Source organism: Gossypium hirsutum, unplaced genomic scaffold (genome assembly GCF_007990345.1).
Source record: "Gossypium hirsutum isolate 1008001.06 unplaced genomic scaffold, Gossypium_hirsutum_v2.1 scaffold_157, whole genome shotgun sequence".
NCBI lineage: Eukaryota > Viridiplantae > Streptophyta > Magnoliopsida > Malvales > Malvaceae > Gossypium > Gossypium hirsutum.
The window spans coordinates 1-19,287 of NW_024402841.1; the positions used below are offsets into that span (position 1 = coordinate 1).

Genomic DNA, 19,287 nt, shown 5'->3' on the forward strand with positions numbered 1-19,287 from the left:
TATACATAAAAAAATTATATATTTACTAGAACAATATTAGTTCTTTAATAAACCAAATGAGTTATTGTCAATGTGAAGTCGTCCTCGTCCTTATCCAATTGTAAACCAAGAACTTGCTTGCAAATTTGCAATCCATTGGCTTGGACCAATTAATCACCTGTTTCTTTAAAATTCCACCTGAAAATGACATCCCTCAAAATCCAAAATACCCACCCACTTGTTACTTTCTTCATATTTAATATTAATATGGAGGTGCTAGAAAGGGGGACCCAAGCAAGTGCTCCTCATCAAGCAACGTACACCATGTGGACCAAATACAAGAGACATCTTATATCATAAGTCCATAATTTAACGTATTCATAATCTAGGATGGATCCAGTTTTTTATTATTAGCATTAGCACCGTCAGAGGTATATATGCGCGAATTAAGGTAATATATAGTAGGTTTATTTTATCCATTGAAGATAAATAATGATTGATAAAAAGTTAAAATATTAAAGTTAGTCAATTAACATTAAAAAATTAAAATATAAATTCTCAAAAAATTCGTTAATAGAAAAATGGTAAACGAAAATGAGAAAAAAATTAATCTCTCACCGTTCAAAATGATTAAACTAAACCTATATGTTGGAGAAACACTGCTACTCATTCCATGTTCTATTGTAATAAACTTGCTTTATTGCTTAGTCCCATTGTGTTAGGATTTATTGACCTAAATTCAATTCATTTGAATATGGTATAATTTGACAAAATAACTTAATTTTCTAATTGATTTTCTTGAAGTGATGTAACTTCAAAAAGCTATATTCAAATTTTAATTATTAAATATGAATAATATTAAATAGTTTGAGTATCTAATAATAATAATAATTTTATGTGTCTAAAATATGCTTTTAAATTTTATTTAATTGTGAATTTCAATAAGTAATAATAATTCTCAATGGCAAAAGCAAACCTATTTAACTCATTATTATAATAAAAACAAATTATTTTCAAATATTTATTTTTTCTTTGATTCTCGTAATAATATATATAATTTATTTTTCTTTTTTATAATAATTAATCTTCAATATTGAATCAATTACTTTTATAATTATTATTGTGTTAATTTAGCACTTAATTTAATTTATATAATATAGAGATAAAGTTTTGGTCCAGATGTAATGTTACTTATAATTGTGTTATTTTGTCAAACCAATTGACTACATCATAGACAAACTATAAATTTGTAAATCTATTAAGTATTAAAAGAACTTTCTTTAAATTGTAGAGAAAGATTAAAATTGAAAACATGTTTATATTTTCATATTTATAAAAGAAAAATCACCTGATAACCACCTCTTCTGTATTACGTTCAATAGTGAAAATATTAAAAACAACATATCATATATAATTAAAATTATTTGTACATGAAATAATAATGAAATTAAGAAAAAATTTACTAACTGTCCATCGAGATTCAAGGGTTAACTTGGAGATTTCAAATGGTCGTGCATGGGTGAACAGCATATTTTAGGACTAGGGGAGAAAACTCATGATGAATATGATGCTTCAAAATTTGGCTTCTTGTGATGATATTGCAGAACCGATGTTTGATAAGATATTTGGTGAAGAATAGATAGGTTTATTATGAGATTAAACTTCATTAAAGGTTACACATGCAAGAGATAATGAAAAGTTGTGTATTATTATAAAATTAAAAAGAAATAAAAAATGGTTGTTAATTCGAGTACAAATGTTTGATTTCGTGGAATATTTTTTTTCAATGTAACGGTTACCATGGTAGATGTTCCAAACATTTCATTAAAGGCAACTTAAAGCCTCATAATAAGAATTTGAGAATATATCTATTTATTTTAAATATATTTAAAAAGGTTTAGATTCATCCAATTACATCCAATTTATTTTAATTGGGAGTTAGATATATAATATTTAGATATCTACTTTTTCTCCAAAACTATATTATTTAGTTTTCTTTTTAAAAATAAAAGGTTAAAATACTTAAGTATGAAATATGAAGGAAAATATTGGATATCGAAATTGTTAGAAATAGATATTCAATGTATTAATTTCTTTTATAATGAACATAAAGAAAAAAAAAGTTATTTTATTAAATTTAAACTAAGAAAAAAAAGTAAATTGAAATGGTTATTATAACTTTTTTTTTGTCTAAAAATTTAAATAGAGTTAAAGGAAAATAAAACTAAATAATAATTTTAAATGGCTTTAAAATAGATATAATAATAAAAAGTAAAAAAATCTATTAAAAAAAGAGAAAGATTATTATAGATCTATTTACTTTTGGTAACACTAATTAACTTTTATTACAAAATACCTAAATTTCCTTTACTCTTAATGATTTTTTATACTTTCTAAAAATATCTCTAAGGGGGAGCTGGTTTTATATATATTTAATGAAATTGAGACCATGAACTTAATTGTTATGTAAGTTCAAGAAGGTGCTATTGCTTTTCTTAATTTGTAATTAACTTGTGTAGGTTTTCCATGCTTAAATTGCAGCAATTGTTGAGGAGATGCCACACCTTATTTCTACATCAACAGCAAAACACTTGGTTCGTTTAGTGGCTAAAACCAACCTGTATTACTAATTTATTAATAAATGTCAAATTGTTATCTTAATTGATAAAAGAAGTGAATATATTTATTTAAATGCATCTCTTTTTATAGCCCAAACTTTATCTGATAATAATATATAGTTAAGAGCTTTACCCTAAACATATAATTATTAGCTACATCGATCATCACTATTTCAATTAGGTGGGGACTTGCACCTCTCATTCTTTTACAATTGCCGCCCACGCATCTTCTTTCCTTCTTTTCTAGTTTTACTTTCTTGCATTATATTATATATCATTACGTCCACATTCATTGTATGGCTGGAAATAAAATATTTTATATTTATACAAGTGTTGGAAGGAGAAAATTGTGAGTGTCTGAGTTTGGGTTCATAAAGTAGAAAAGTTTGTGTGTGGCGCATTTCATCAAGTGGTACTATATGCGCATATACTTACCAGCAAGGTTGAAATCATACCATGCCTGAATGCTCGCGTTTTTTGGTGGGTGGTTGTGCTTCATATGTTGTCCAATTCAAAGATACTTGGTTTGTGAACTTTGCCTCAATCACTCACACTCTCATTAAATTTAGGGAGGCAAAAACTCAACTTAACTTGGAGACAACATGAATTTATTGAGAGGTTAAATCGATTTCTGAATGAATGATATTATGAAAGGAGTCAATCTCCCTCAAACAAAAAAGCATCTTTTTTATTGAAGGAAGGACGATTCTTTTTCTAAAGAAATCTTTCAAGTGTCACATGTCAAAAGCTAATAGACCCTATGTGCCAATAATTTCCATTCAAGGGGCAAGAGTTTGAATTTTACCATGTGTAGATGCTCATGTCCCTTTGATAGGTAGTCTTGCACCAAGCACAACTTAACCTAACGAAGACTTCTTTGATAGGAGGGGTCGGCCTCCCTCATAAAATGAAATTATTGATTAAATGAACTATAAATAAAGTGATAAAGGTCTTTATATGAATTTTATTTGATCTTTGAGTTGATAATTGAATTTGATTATTTTAAGTACATAAATTTTATTATAATAATATTTATTATTTTAAAAAATCAAGTATTATTTAATTAAGTTAATATTAATTATAATTAATTTATGAGACAAACTCAATAAAAAATATTAATATTAAAAATTTGATATATTATATTTAAAAATAAAAATTGCTATTTCTTTTCAAGTCATTTATTCTTTTCATTTTCCTCTTCAAGAAATCAATTTCTTAATTATTAAGCACCGATTTAGAGAAAGAAAAAAAGTCCACTAAGTCTTTGTCTAATACAAATTGATTATGATATCAATGAGAAATGAACATATTTTAAGAAAAGAAATTCATTTTGTCTAACACATTAGTAATTTATAATTTATCAAATTAAAATAATAAACTTTTGATTATATGTGTTGTTTAACATAGCCACGCTGAGCACGGTCCCATTAATCTTCATGCTCATTCTTCATTTATATTTTTAGAAATTAAATTGATATATTGCACAATCTTTCATATCCACTACGGAATTAAAATTTCCTAAATAAATTCCATCATTACAATTGATTACAATTTTTTATTTGATGTTTAAGAAAGTTAATCCTTAATTGCAAGTTTGAAAATTAATAATTCAATAATTTAGTAATTAACAAGAAACAAAATAATAAATATTAATGGCTTTAAGTGATGGTTCATACGATGTCTTACTCTGGTAGGAGGTTAAAGGATCTTAAGGTAAAGAAGATAAAGTTTGCATCCCAAAGTTAGAGTGAGGTATTTATAGGTGAAGGTGACCCTCTCTAACCTAAGTCTTGACATTTGTATGATGCAGGTCCCATCATAGTTGGCCACTTAAGAGATATAGTAGCTTCTAGGTAGGCCGATAAGGATAGAGAGAGCTAGGTGAGTCCACATGTGAGCCATGCAAAGAAAGACTCAAGACATGTTTTATGATGTAGGTCTCACCCAAGGTTAAAGTGAATAATTTATAGGTGAAGGTAATCCTCTCTAACCTGGATTCTACAGGTTCATCATTGCCAACACTTAAAAGATACAATAACTTTTAGATAAGCGATATGAGACAAAAAAGAGTTAAACAAAGTTCACGTGTAAATCATGTAAAGAATGACTTAACACTTATTTTTAGCGGTACATGTCAAAGGAGTTGTACACATTTTATGTATGTGTCCATGAAACTTAAATTTGACGAAGTATTCATGATGGTGCAATCGAAATAGACGCAGTAAAATTACGAGGGCGAAGCCTATACAACGAGATACATATAACAAAATCTACATTAGAGCTATTGATAATTTTATTTTTGGTAAGGAACCAACAAGTGGCATAAAATCGATGAGTGAGGTGTGAAAGGGGATTCATTATTGTATTAAAGGGTTAAGTGAGTAGTAATTTTTCTTCTTTACAATAAAGTTGGTGGAGAATTAGATGTGTTAGTGCAAATTGACTAACTTTTCTTATTCAATTCAAATACTTTCACACCCCCAGTCAACATTTTGAACCATTTACTGCAATGGAATGATTCCATCATTTGTTTGTTGATTAGTCGCATTTCTTCTATCTAAATCAAAATCAAGTCTCAAAATTTGCAAATAAAACAGTCCAAAACTTGGATCATTATTGTAGATGCGGTTGATGAATCGATAGTTTTGTTTCTGGTATTATAAGTTATAAATTGAAAAAGAGAGGATATAACCTTGTGTCAATACATAAGGTTAATCATTTACCTTTTAAGTAGTTGGAATAATTTTTGTGTTTTAGTTAGATGATTGACCATTGATACCAATCAAAATTGTCGTTCCTAATTGCAATTGTGGGTCCCTTTTCCTTTAAAAAGAAAAAAGTATTAGTATTAGTATTAGATTCTAATATAGGATGACTACAAAATCCATTCGGACGTGATGGGTCGGGTCTAACTTTTTAAGTGCTTGAATGGGGTTTACAAACTCATTTACCTTGATATAATTGTTAAAATGCCCTTATATATACCATAATTCTACTTAAAAAAAAGTTAATATACTTTATTTGATAAAATATTAAAATAAAAATTATGTCATATTCAAATATAATTTTAATTTTTTGAATTAGATACGTAAGAGTAAATTAATATTTAAACTCGAGTTGGATTGAAGTTTTATTTTTGTGGAGAGTTTTATTATTGCATTACCATCTCTATTCTAGTGGTAAAAAATAAATGAGAAAATATTAGATAAGCTACGGGAAGATATATTGATTTGATATGAAATCAGACTCAATTCAATTTGATTATAAAAGATTAAGCTAAATTTAAATTCAAAATGATTAATTTGAAAAAGAATAAAATACAAAATTTAAAATTATAATAATCCAACACTGAGGCAAGTAAAGTAAAGAAAAGAAAAGAAAAGGAGGTAGGAGGCGGCCATGAATATAATCTACATTTTAAATGCAGCTTACCATATGCTATACCTTAATAAAAATAAAATACTTTGCTTCTTATATCAGATTTGGTTAAAAAAAGTCAAAAATGAAATATAATGCTAGAATTTAAAATCAAATCTTTCCAAACCAAATTTCATTGTTTGATATGAACTAAATTCCAAATATCTAGTTTGCAGTTTAAGAGTGAATATCAATTTAAACAATACAAACAAATGCTTGGGTATTAAGGTAATGACCAATTAACTCAATATCAAGAACCGGGGAATAAAATTTGTGTCCTGATATAAAATTTAATTTGAAATTTATGCGCTATTTTTATATATTACTCATAAAAATTAATTAATTAATCAATTAGGTTAACATTTATTGTTAGTATTAAAATTGAAATTTTAAATTGAGAACTATAAAGACTAAAGATGATTCAACTTGAGAACATATACTAAATCTATAATTTTACACATAATATAAAATCAATGGAAGAATTTAACTTTACCATTTAATCATAACTAAAATTTCAAGAATTAGAAAATACCAATACTAAATGAATCAATCGAAAAAAAGTATATGAAACTAAAATTGATCACATTAAAATACAAAAATTAAATCTATAATTTATACAAATATAGTACTAATAATAGAATTTGACTGAAAAAAAAAACACTAAAAATAATCCAACAAGAGTTCATGTAGCATAGTACAAGACTACACATTTACCTGAAGTAATTTGAAAAGTATAAAACCTGAATTAAAGTATTAAGTTATAGAGAGTAGAAAGAGGAATTGAAGAAAATAAGAGGAAGGGGGCTGAGCTGGTGATGCGGGGTTGGGTACTCTGCTCCTTTTCCGTCCACAAAAATAAAATTTATTGTTCTTTGAAACTCATTTTTATTTATTGATAATAAATAAAATGAAAGTTTTGTTGGAAAGAAACAAGGGGTCCCAATTTGGTATTAGGAGGGACGGCAGGCAGCAGTCGGCCGCACAAACACAGAGGCCTCTCTTTTCTCTTTCTCTTCTCTTCCCTTCCCTTCCTTCTCTTCATTATTTGTTTCTTTATATATGGCTTGTTTCCCTTTCAAAAAACTATTTAATCATAATAATATTATTTGCTTATTTCATTTATTAATGATTATAAAGGAATAACAATAGGATTAGGTGTTTTGGTTCACAATCTCAGCCAATTTATTTGGGTCTTTCTTTCTTCTTTCACACACGTTTTGCTTCTTGTTTTTTCCCTTTCCTGTTGGCTGCCTCTAATATAAAGTTGAAACACCTAGCTTCCATCTTCATCTTCAACCTCATCTTCTTTTAGGACTTCACAACCCTTTCTCTTTGTATATTCAAAGAATCAATAACAGAAGACGGTGAAGCAATCAAATAGGTAAAAAGGTATTATCTTTGGCATGTAAGGGTCTTGGTAATATGCCCCCCACAAAAAAAAGGGTCTTCCTTTGTTTCATGATCATACATATTATATATGCTGTATATATATGAAAGATTTTTTTAAAATTTTTTTTATTTATATATTTGGATGGGTCGATGATGATTCTGGTCTTTTGAAGAAGTTGGGGTATATGGTGGTCTGTAAGGGAAAGGGATGGGCAAGTAACGAAGAAATGTGGTGATCAGCTTTTTTTACCCTTAGATCACGGACCAAGTTTCTTCTTTTTTTTAGAAAAAAAAATTGAAATGATTGTGTGAAGAACAATTCAAACAAAACATTGGCCTTCGAAAACCAAAGAGAGAAAAAACCCACTTTTGTTGGGATCAAATACAGTACTGGGAGCATGTGACTATCTCTCCTTTTGTTTTGCTCTTTTTTTTTCTGATTTATTTATTTACTTTTTTTTATTTTGAGAAAAAAATCTCAAAGCTTCTCTGTTTGAACGTATTTGATCGTTGGATAACAAAGGTGACTTCCCCCTTTTTTGCTATCTATCTTATCTTTATTGGTTCCATTCAGTTTTCAGGTGTTCTTTTGTCAACTCTTTCTGTGAATTTCTTGTTTGGGATTTCATAATCCTATCATGCAATTCTAGCATACTTTGTTTCTCATACAAGGTAAATAAAAATAAAAATTCCTTTCTTGGTGAATAAGTCAAGCAGATATTGAAATAGAATTGAGTTTCTAATTTAAGTTTAGGACTTTGTTCTGCAAAATTCTCTTTGTTAATGGATTGCATTCTTTTCCCTTTAGGAGGGGTTGCATATGTTACAGCGATAGGGATTATATTATGTTGAAAATAGATTGCAAAGCTTTACCTTTATGGTCCCAAATTTGAATAGCCTTTTAACTATTGTTACTTGTCACTGTCCTTTTGGGAATTTCTTGAATCTATCGACAATTGCCTTGCTGATTGATCGGTCATGATCATGTTAATGGCAAACAAAGTAAAATCTTGACTTGTTTATAAGTTAGAAATATCCAAAGTAAATAATTTTAAGGTACAAACTTCGGCTTAGTGGAAAAGACCGAGTGGTATGTTGAGGTCGGATTGTGTATGACCATTTGTGCTCTCCTATGGATTTCATGGTTTTAGCGGTTTTTCATTACCATATGATATGTTGATTTTGATATTTTTTCCAGATATAAAGGATACTTGTTAACTAGATGGATGGATATACTAGTAAAGAGCTGCTGATGGGCTTGTTGTACCTGGCAAGGGTTCCGGCATTATCTTGAAGGATCATGTTAATAACAGAGAACGGAATGCTCAATTTTGCAACCGAATTGGGTGCAGTGGCAGGCTGAACTCAATGAAAGGTACTCTGAGTGGCTGCTCAGAAAAAGCTAAATCTTCGAGGCCTTCCTTACCGCACTTCATCGATTGGCAAGGAAATAATTGGAAGCTCCTCTAGGGTATACTCTGCACCTATCAACTCTAGAAAATCCTCTACGAATCCTCAGAAAAAGCTATCATCTCAGCTGGAAACAGATTCATCTGAAACTAGTAGTGTTCAGGATGAGCCAGAAGGGTCAGAGCTCATATCCCCACCAGGAAAGATTCAAAGAGGGTTGCAGCCCGGAGCCGATGATGCTGATTCTAGGGAATTTAGAGTAATGGAAGTTGGAAGCTCTAGCACAGCATCAAACACAAGACCGAGGAGAAGCTTTAGTCAGCGTTCAGGTTGGGCAACCAGGATGCTCTTGCTGGTCCATCGGTTACTTTGGCCTCTCGTCGTGCTTCCCTGGCAACTCGTGCCAACGCAAGCAGGTACAGTTTGAGAAATATGAAGTGTAACTCTATTTCTGATGTTGTTCCTTCTGGTTGTTCATCTTCGGATTCAAGCCTCAGCAGAAGGAAAGACACAGTAAAAAAGAGAAATGCGGATGGAGAAGGTAGTTCTTCAACTAAGGGAAAGAAGTTGAGTGGGTCATCTTTGGAGGGACGGAGCAATGTTTCTAGTCACAGTGTCTCCATTTCTGATTCAAGGCGAGCTAGAAATTGGTCCCCGAATAGTGATAGCAGTGTTGCTTCTTCAATTAGGACTCGAAGATCAAGCAGTAGTTATGGTAGAGGGAGACTCCCTAACCAGGACAATGGGAGTATATTAACTTTGAATGAGCCCCCTGTGGTCATGCCGCAAGTGCCTCAAGCTGCTGTAACCATCGATTTGAATGCACCTGTTTCCACAGAAACTGGCTCAACTTGTGCTATTTCTTACGGTCGAGCAGGTAGAATAAGTGAGAGTTTACACAGTATCATACCGTCTATTCCTTCTGAAGCTGGCATCAACCTCTCTTCAATGACCGGGGATAGTTTCCGGCGCTACAATATGGATGGCATTGCAGAGGTATATTAACATTATAGTTCAATGCATTGTCTTAGGCATGGCCGTATAACTTGCTTGTTATTAAAGCTTCATCTATTACAATTATTTTATGTTTACACAGGTGTTATTAGCTCTTGAGAGGATCGAACAAGATGAAGAGTTGACGTATGAGGTAACTAGTTTTGAAGTGTTCCACTTGGCCTGATTGTTCTCTGTTTGTTGATTCTGTTTCTGTCTTGCAGCAATTACTTGTTCTAGAGACCAGCTTGTTCCTTAATGGCCTGAATTTTTACGACCAACATAGAGACATGAGATTGGATATAGACAATATGTCATACGAGGTTTGTTTTAATTTCCACTTTGGTGGTGTGATATTTGCATTTTAAGTTTCTCCACTCTATATGCTCTCGTTGTTAAAGGTAAAGTATCAAGTTAAGCTCGTGTTGGTATCATGATAGGAATTACTAGCTCTAGAAGAGAGGATGGGTAATGTGAGCACTGCACTATCCGAAGAAGCAATGTCAAAATGCCTTAAAAAAGCATCTACGAGGCAATATCTATGGAGGATGTTGCAAAGGTCAGCTGTGAGGTTGAAAAGGATGATGTGAAATGCAGTATATGCCAGGTTCTCTCCTATGTGACTTTAAGCTCAATCAATGAGATGTCGGCTTATGGTATTTAGTGAATGCAATGGTTCAGTTCCAACATTGTTGGTTAACGGTCTTGGTTTTGCAGGAAGAGTATGTTGTTGGAGATGAAGTAGGGAGGTTGCTGTGTGAACATAGGTACCATGTTGGGTGCATACGGCAGTGGCTGCAGGTGAAGAATTGGTGCCCTATTTGCAAAGCATCAGCAGAAGCGATGCAGTCTTCTTGTTCACCTCAGAACTGAGTTGGAATTTGAATAGAAGAAAGCAACAGACTGAGTTTCATTTTGTACAAAATTGATGGCTTTCTCTTCAGCATTTTAAATTTTAATTTTATGGATCACATGTAAATATCAAATCCAAACAAATAAAGCAGATGCGCTTGGACTGACTCTGCACTGGAAGGAACACTCAATTCACTGGTAATAAAAACAAATGTGAATCAAAGTACACTTACTGCTGGTGCCGCTGTTTGAATTGATAAGTGTTTTCTCTCTTAATTGCTACAATTGCCTAAGGTTTACTATATATAAACAATACTTATATAATTACATTCATCCTCCCTTGCTTCAAAGTTCAAGCGCTTACATTGACAAGCACAAAACCTCAGATGTATCCTCATGTCGAACATAAGCCCTTCATGATCATGCCTCTCAGTTGTACCTACAAAAACAAGAAAACAATTGTACTGAAAATCAGCTCAACAATAAAAGACAACACTAGTAAGTGTATCTACTCCAAAAGAACAGGTCCAAATACTGAGAAGCTGTTGCCTCTTTTAGTAAATAAGAACTGCCTTTTTACAACAAGAACAGTCACTGCTTGACATTCTTAAGCTCAGCATGAGCAACTCATAACTAATGTGTAGACTTGCAATGTTAATTCTATATGCATATATACATAAGCTACACAAGAACATAAAATCAGAGCTTAACAAATAGAATTTTCAGGGGCATCTGGTGGGAAAATCTAAATATAAACCACAATGGACAATTTAATAGATGTCGATTTTTTACTAATAACTCAAATCAATTCTCAGATTTTAAAATTACATACAGAGCAATGCTGAATCTCTTAGATAAGTAATTTTACCTTTCCTCCTCATTGGCTGTAAATTACAAGAAAAACTTGAGATCTGTTGAAATGGCAGCAAACAGCCAACAAAAATTACTAATCGTACGACAGAGCAACCACTTGTAAGCACTTTCTTTTCAAGCAGCATACTTCAGTTGCTCAAAGATAATTATATGATCAATCCCGGCTCAGCAGCAGGTGTACAGGCATCCTGACACTCAAACCATAATTTCATCTTGCAAAGGGCAGAGCTTTATCTGACTGATCCATCCGGTACATGTCAGTAATCCAAAAGATCTAGGAGCTTCAGTTGTCAACATCTTGTAAACACGTTGAACCAATCACAGCTTCATGATAAACAAATTTTTGAGGGAACTCATTCTTCAAAGGAATGCAAACAAATTTTTTCAAGCAGCCATGGCCAATCTTCACCCAGCTGCTGAGGATTTAGCTCCATTGCCACTTTGAAATCAAGCAGAGATACTAAGCGCTGCTGCCCCTGCTCATGCAAAACTTTTGTGGGCCCGGTGGTACTCTGCATATGCCAGTGATTGCTTGGCCACATACCATTAACAAGCTTGCCTTGAGGCTGCTGCTTGTGGGCAGAGTGCTTTCTCGGTTCACCTGTTGACCTTGATCCAACCAAATCAACACATGACCTAATCAGTTTCTTCAAGTAGACATCCAACATGCTACTCAACAAGCTAGCACATTCTGCGGAAACCTCTCCAAGGCCCTGCACTGCTGCAATCTGATCCATACGTTTCTTCAATGTCTCAGTATCATACAAACCGCCACTGTCATAGTAGCTAATGAAGCCACCACTGCTAGCCACTGCAGGAGCTTTGCGGGCCCCACCTACACTAGCTGAGCAAAATGAGATCCCAAGTGGTGCAAGCAAAGAACCTGTAGAGAGGAGATTAATGGGATTAATTTGTTCCACCTCCTCCCCATCTTCAACAAAGCCTCCTTCACTCTGATCTTTACTAGGCACCCTTGGTCTTCCTGTGGAATGCACCAAACCTTCCCTTTGAATTTCAGGCTGCTCGACAACTGCTAGAAGATGCTGCACTGGTCTCTGATAGTCATATGGAGTCAAATCCCCATTGTCCATACCCAATTTAATGCCATTGTCTCCCTTCCCAACTGACTGATATGAAACAACAATCTTTCCATTTGGCCCCAGCGGGCTGGGCCTATCCCTGAGTTTCTATCCCGAATTCCAGACCTAACCTTTCGTGGGGATGACACTGGCAAAACACCATTTGACCATTTATCTGTATTTGGATGTGACCCTATATGTTGATGTCCATCATCTTCTCTAGCAGGAGAAGTTTTCGCAGTTTGTATCAAAGATTTCACGGGAGCTGCTTCAAAAACTGGTGGTGGAGTCTTAGCCTGACATGCATTTTTAACATTGAACGTATCAACTGATTATGCAGTGGCAGATTCTCCCTCCCAAGTAAGCGGTAACATGACTTATCAAACTCTTTTTTACTGAGCTTCTGACTTAAAAACCTAGTCAAATCATAAAAATACCTTTTTGACCTCTCAACCCCAATCTTCTTCACTATCTGAGATTTCAATTCAGCTAAATCAATTCTGAACCCTTGCTGGGTTGCATTGCTCAATAAAACAGACTCCTACACCATTCAGAAAGCCGTTTCCACCCAAAATTACAAATTTCTCCAGCACCCAACAAGTTCAAATTCACCAATTTGAATGGGTATCGAGAATAAAATAGCAATTCATCCCAGTATTATTCCTAAGACACATAGCTGTATTTCAGTTTCCAGAATGAAAAAAGAGAATACAAATTGAACCACCTATAAACCAAATAATGCATAACCCAAATCACACATTCGCCAAAACCAAAACCCTAAACCCTAACCGGTCAATGAATAAATCAAAACCCTAATACTGAACTTAACGAAAGCAAGGCAGTAAATAAAAACGAACAGCAGCAATTAAAACCAGCAAAGAGTTGTTGTTGTTGTTCTTTCAGAAAATAATAAAATAAATAGAATGAGAAATTGAAGTTGAAAAAAGATATCAATGGGATAAACAGAAGCAGGGGAATTCGAGGAATGAACAGCGAAAGAGAAGGAAAACAAAGAAAGGGTTAAAAGATTGAGAGAAAGAGAAAGAGCTAACCTTAGACAAACTCGGTTGACCAATTTGCAGAGAAAAATCGAGTGCCACAGCCACTCACTCAGCTCGTTGTTGGATTCTTTTTGGATCTCCTCCTCTCGAGAATTTTCTCTTCGAATGAATAATATCTCAATTTCCGTGTCTTGATTCAGCTCTGTTCTCTTCTTCTTGTTTTTTTTTTCTCCTAAAGAAATATTTTTATATTAATGATTAGAGTTTATGTTTGTGTTGTGTTGCTATATCTTCAACTTCAAAACTAGGTTGTGCATGTAATATTGTAGTTAGTGATGCCACTTTGACTTTGACGTTGACTTTGACTTTTAAAGCCAAACACAGTCCCAGTGATGCTCAAACTTCTTCTTTCTCTGGTTTATATTTATGCATCAAATAATTTACTATGGTATCTCATCTATGACAATCTTATGAACATAAAATAGAAAAAAAATTTTTTTTTCTTTTTGATGAATGTTAATGAATGTATTGTGGATGAGAAGGTTTCTTCGTTGGTGTCTGCTACTTTGACAAGAAATTGCATTTTCCTTATTCTTTTTTATCCCTAAAGGAATGAAAGAGGGAGGGAGGTATTAGCAACTAGCTAGGTATGGGTTATGGCTAAGCGTTATTTAAGTGTTTGAAAGCAATTGTTTATGTTGTTGAAGTGTATACTAGTGGGAGACTGAAGTTGATGGAGAAAGGTGCCTGATATTTATGAGGTTGACATGAAGGACCTACCTCTCCTTTCATTCCATAAAAGTATTAGGAAATGGCATTTTGTACCTCTATTAAAAATATTAATAAATTAATTTTATAGGTTAAATTAAATAGAAAATAATTTTTTAAAAATATTTATATATTATACTATTATAAATTGGTGTGGTTATTCTGATATTTAGATCAAATTCGAATATGAGAGTCAACATTGTTGAAAAAACTTTATCTAAATATTACATTTGATCCGAAAAAGACTAAGTTAAACCTTAAAACATATAAAGATACTTGTGATTATAAAAAAATGGTGTGATAGATGAAATAATTAAACAATGACACAACGTATTACATGTACTTCATATTGACATAATAGATAAAATTTTAATAGTAAATAAATGAAATTTTAATAAAAGTATAAAAATAATATACCTATTTATTTAACGAAGGAGACAAAATATAATATCTTAGAAAAGTTTCAGCTGCATGACCATGATTTTATTTTATATTCTTTAACTTTTCAAACTATAATATGCTTGTCTGTCCAATAGAGTGTACAAGCACTAAAACTAAATTCTCTAAGCTTTCATGTTGGGAAAACACACAGACTCTCACTCACATCACATGTCCACACAACACAAAATAACAGAATGAAATATAATGCGCATCACCATTCATAAAGGAAGTGAGCCCCCCACTAAACCATACCTTCTTCTACTACAAAACAAAAGCAAATCCAATCCATTGCTAATTAATTATTGATTATTTATTAAACACCTCCTTCCCTCCCATACCCATAAAAATGCCAGCTTTGTGCTAAAGAGTGTCCTTGTCAGAAATCCCTTGTCCTAGACTTATGTGTAAGATTCTTTCAAGGATCCATCTTTGCAATATATTAACAGAACAACATCAAATGGATTGATAACATCTTGTCTTGTCTCAAACAATGAGTTCTCAGACCCCGAGTCTCTTTTGCCTACTCCTGTTTCTCCTCCTTACTTTGAGTCCGAGCCATGCTCAACTCGGGGTCGGTTACTATCACAACTTGTGTCCTGGCGTTGAATCAATCGTCAAATCTGCAGTTAAACAGAAGTTGGAGCAGACATTTGTTACAGCTCCAGCAACTCTTAGACTATTCTTTCATGACTGTTTCGTCCGGGTTTATCCTTTGCCTTTGCCACCGTTGTTTTCTATGTTTAATCAGAATCAGATTAAGAGGGCACTTACCTATTTATTTTGCATGTTGAAAGGGGTGTGATGCTTCCGTGATGCTAGCTTCTTCATGGAACAAAAGTGCAGAGAAGGATAATACGGATAATCTTTCGTTAGCTGGGGATGGATTCGACACAGTGATGAAAGCCAAGGCTGCTGTCGATAGTGTACCTCAGTGCCGTAACAAGGTTTCATGTGCTGACATCTTAGCCCTGGCTACTAGGGATGTCATAGCTTTGGTATTTTTCAATAAAACCTGGTATCTGATCCATCGTTGTCCACTTTAATACTCTCTGCCTGCTACAAATAATCAAATCTTTTCTGTTTTGGAGACTGGAGGGCCATCTTATGCAGTAGAATTGGGAAGACTTGATGGCAGGATCTCAACAAGAGCCAGCGTGCGTCATCATCTCCCTCATCCAGATTTCAAGTTAGGCAAGCTCAAGGCCATGTTTGCCTCTCATGGTCTCACTCTTACAGATCTGGTTGCACTATCAGGTACTAAAATTGTTCCACCTTTTCCATCATATCAATTAGCTATATAAATAAATATACACTTGTGTTGTGTGTAGGAGCACATACAATTGGGTTCTCACACTGCAGCCGGTTCTCCAAACGAATTTACAAGTTTAAAAGCAAGAGCAGAATTGATCCTACACTTAACCTGCGATATGCGAGGCAGCTTCAGCAGATGTGCCCGGAAAATGTTGACCCGAGAATGGCCATTGAGATGGACCCAAGCACGCCCCGAATATTCGATAACATGTACTACATTAACCTTCAACAAGGGAAGGGACTTTTCACCTCTGATCAGTCTTTGTTCACTAATGCAAGATCTAGAAATATTGTTAACCTATTTGCATCCAACAGTACTGCATTTGAAGAGGCTTTTGTAGCTGCCATAACCAAGCTTGGGAGAATAGGGGTCAAGACAGGAAAACAAGGTGAAATCAGGAATGATTGCTTTGTTCTAAACAAGATTTCATAATTGATTTGGCATCATCTTTCATTGGTGTTAAGAAACAAACGTTGTAACTTGCAAGGGAACAAAAAGTTACAAAACTATGAAGTCGGGACTCATTTTTTTCTTTTTTTTTTTCTTGTAAAAGCTGCTATCTCTAGCTAAAGGAAATACCAGCAACTGTAATCATTTCAACCGTTGCTGCATTGCAAAAATGCAGGATGTTAGGGTCAGGCTTCAACCATAGGCTTAGGAAGAGATTGCTCCTTCCGAGACCTGCTCGACTGTCGTACAGAGTAAAAAAGGATGTTTTTGATAACCTAAAAGTTCAAAAGTAATGGTTAAATCTGAAGTAAGAGAAGAGGGTAGATTTAAAAATGCCAACCAAGTTTTCAAAATAGAGAAATTCTAAGAATCCAATCAAAATAGCTAGTCACCTGTGACATTAAACCATGAACTTGCTCCATAGTTATTTTGCACTATCTCTGGTAATCTTAGCAAGCTGTGACTCTTCCTGCAACTCATAAGTAGGTATCCACATCGCATTTAGTTAAAAAGAAGATAAAAGCTACCCTCTAAATAGCTCGAGCCAACTATACAAATTACAGAAACTATATTGACCTTCTTCCGAGGGGGTCCTAGTGTCATGGGTTGCGCATGGGAGCCCGCAACCATGACACATCTGTGTGAACCATCAAGAAGGCAGGAGGTCATTTAGCAATCAGACCGGCCCGTTGCTTGAAGAGATTGAAGGCCCATCTACAAGTTAGACAAATATAATATATTATTTTATAAGATTACATATCTTAGATAAGATATGTAATCTTAGAAGATATGATTTTATATTCTTAAAGGTTTGGTGGTAGGTGGCCTTTAATCATAGCCGTTGATGTACTTAATTTTGCACCGTTGGATTTGGGGAGGCTCAACTATAAATAAGAGACCTCTTCCCTCATTGTAAATCACTTGAGTTTTGAGGAATAATAAGAGTTCTTGAGAGTATTCACTCAAACATTATTCTCTCTTGTGTTCTTGATATTTCGTGGCTTGTTCTTATTTCGTTCTTCGTTCGCCTTTGTTTGATCATTGAGTTGCTTTCGTTTGTGTTGGTTTTCAAAGGGGAATTCTATTGAATCCTCAAATTGTGGGAGTTAGGCTGACTTAGGAGTTTTTAAAGCAAGAAACTGCCTAAGGCCGCACGGATTGTGAGGCAAAAATCCTAAGTCCGTGACAGTTGGTATCAGAGCCAGTCTTTCGAAAGCACTATTGAAGGATGTCGAGAGAAGTTGGTGAGAATGAGCCAATGGAGACCCGTGGGAGGGTCAGGAAGGCTAGTCGATCGAGGGACATGTTGTCGAGCTTGGAAAATCGAGTGGTCAATCTCGAGGAGTCTGTTGGTGACATGAGGGAGACACTCGAAGTGGTCCTAACCCGTATGGAGGAACTGCGGGAAGACAGCAAGTATTCGTGCTTGACACTCTTAGATCCACTTCGGACAAGCTGACGGTAAGGGACGAAGCTCTTGAGGCCCTGGTGACTGCCATGAAAGAGGAGATTGCTGAGCTTAAGGGAGAGCTCACAATTTGTAAGGTCGCTTTGGAAAATGGGATGTTGACTTCAAGATCGAAGCAACGCCATGTAGATGTTCCAAAACCCGAGAAGTTCAAGGGGGCTAGGTCTGCGAGAGAAGTGGACAACTTCCTGTGGGAATTGGAGCAATATTTTCGAGCAATGGGCATTGAAGATGATGCCACTAAGGTAAACACTGCTTCGATTTACTTTACTGATGTTGCTCTCTTATGGTGGCGACGTAGGTCCACGGATGAGAGACGTGGAGGAACGACCATTGGGACTTGGGAGGAGTTCCAATGAGAGTTAAAGAAGCAGTTTTATCCGCAACATGCTGAAAAGGAGGCTCGTGCTAAGTTGCGTCGGCTTACGCAACAAGGCACTATTCGAGATTATGTGCGGGAGTTTAGTGAGCTGATGCTTCAGATCTCAGACTTGAATGAGAAGGAAGCATTTTATATGTTTGAGGATGGGCTAAGAATGTGGGCTAAGCAAGAGTTGCGCCGCCTAGGCATCACCGATTTGACTGTAGCTATGGCTGAGGCAGAGAACTTCTACGAAGCTGGTGGGAGAAAGTTTGACAATAATGATGCTTCCAAACCCAAGCCAAGACCCAAAGGCAATGGTGGGGGAGACAAAGAGCAAACAGAAAGGAGTGGCGAAGCCCTAAGGAATTATAATGGTAGACCAGGGGATAAGAAAGAGCCAATGAGATGCTTTCTTTGCCAAGGTCCACATCGGTTGAGTGTTTGTCCAAAGAGGGCCGCTTTCAATGCTATGGAAGCACGCGAAGAGGCCAATCCTGACACCAAAAGTTTTGGTACGATATTGGGCGGTGTTGAAGACAAGACGAGCAATGGGCTGATGTTTGTGGACATCATCGTGGCAGACAGAAAATTGAATGCCCTTGTTGACACTGGTGCATCTGATTTGTTCATGTCTAAAGAGATGGCGAAGGAACTCGGTCTCAAAGTGGAGGAAGATTCGGGTCGAATAAAAACGGTAAACTCAGAAAGTATTCCCATAACGGGTGTGGCTAAAGGGGTGGAACTCAAACTTGGCGAGTAGACAGGCAAGGCAACCATTAAGGTAATCCCACTTGATGATTATGATTTTGTGGTAGGATTGAGTTTGTTTGACCGACTTAATGCGTATATTCATCCTTCCGAGAACTACATGAT

At 34.6% G+C, this 19,287-nt stretch overlaps 2 protein-coding genes and 1 pseudogene across 2 annotated transcripts; 2 read left to right on the forward strand and 1 right to left on the reverse strand.

Annotated features, from left to right (window-relative positions):
- Positions 1-8,647: 8,647 nt before the first annotated feature.
- On the forward strand, positions 8,648-10,886 carry LOC107930835 (uncharacterized; the record flags this gene model as incomplete). The annotated part of the gene is given in 8 exon segments (XM_016862579.2): positions 8,648-8,824; positions 8,826-9,145; positions 9,148-9,809; positions 9,910-9,960; positions 10,031-10,129; positions 10,247-10,322; positions 10,325-10,413; positions 10,524-10,886. Coding segments are annotated over 8 exon segments (1,630 nt in total), but the record flags the coding sequence as incomplete, so codon positions are not given.
- Positions 10,887-11,526: 640 nt separating this feature from the next.
- LOC121226389 (uncharacterized) lies at positions 11,527-12,918 on the reverse strand (annotated as a pseudogene).
- A 2,371-nt stretch (positions 12,919-15,289) lies between these two features.
- On the forward strand, positions 15,290-16,856 carry LOC107930837 (peroxidase 16-like). Its single transcript, NM_001327319.1, is given in 4 exon segments — positions 15,290-15,523; positions 15,615-15,815; positions 15,909-16,074; positions 16,149-16,856. Coding segments are annotated over 4 exon segments (996 nt in total). The 5' UTR covers positions 15,290-15,310; the 3' UTR covers positions 16,565-16,856.
- The last annotated feature ends 2,431 nt before the right edge of the window (positions 16,857-19,287 follow it).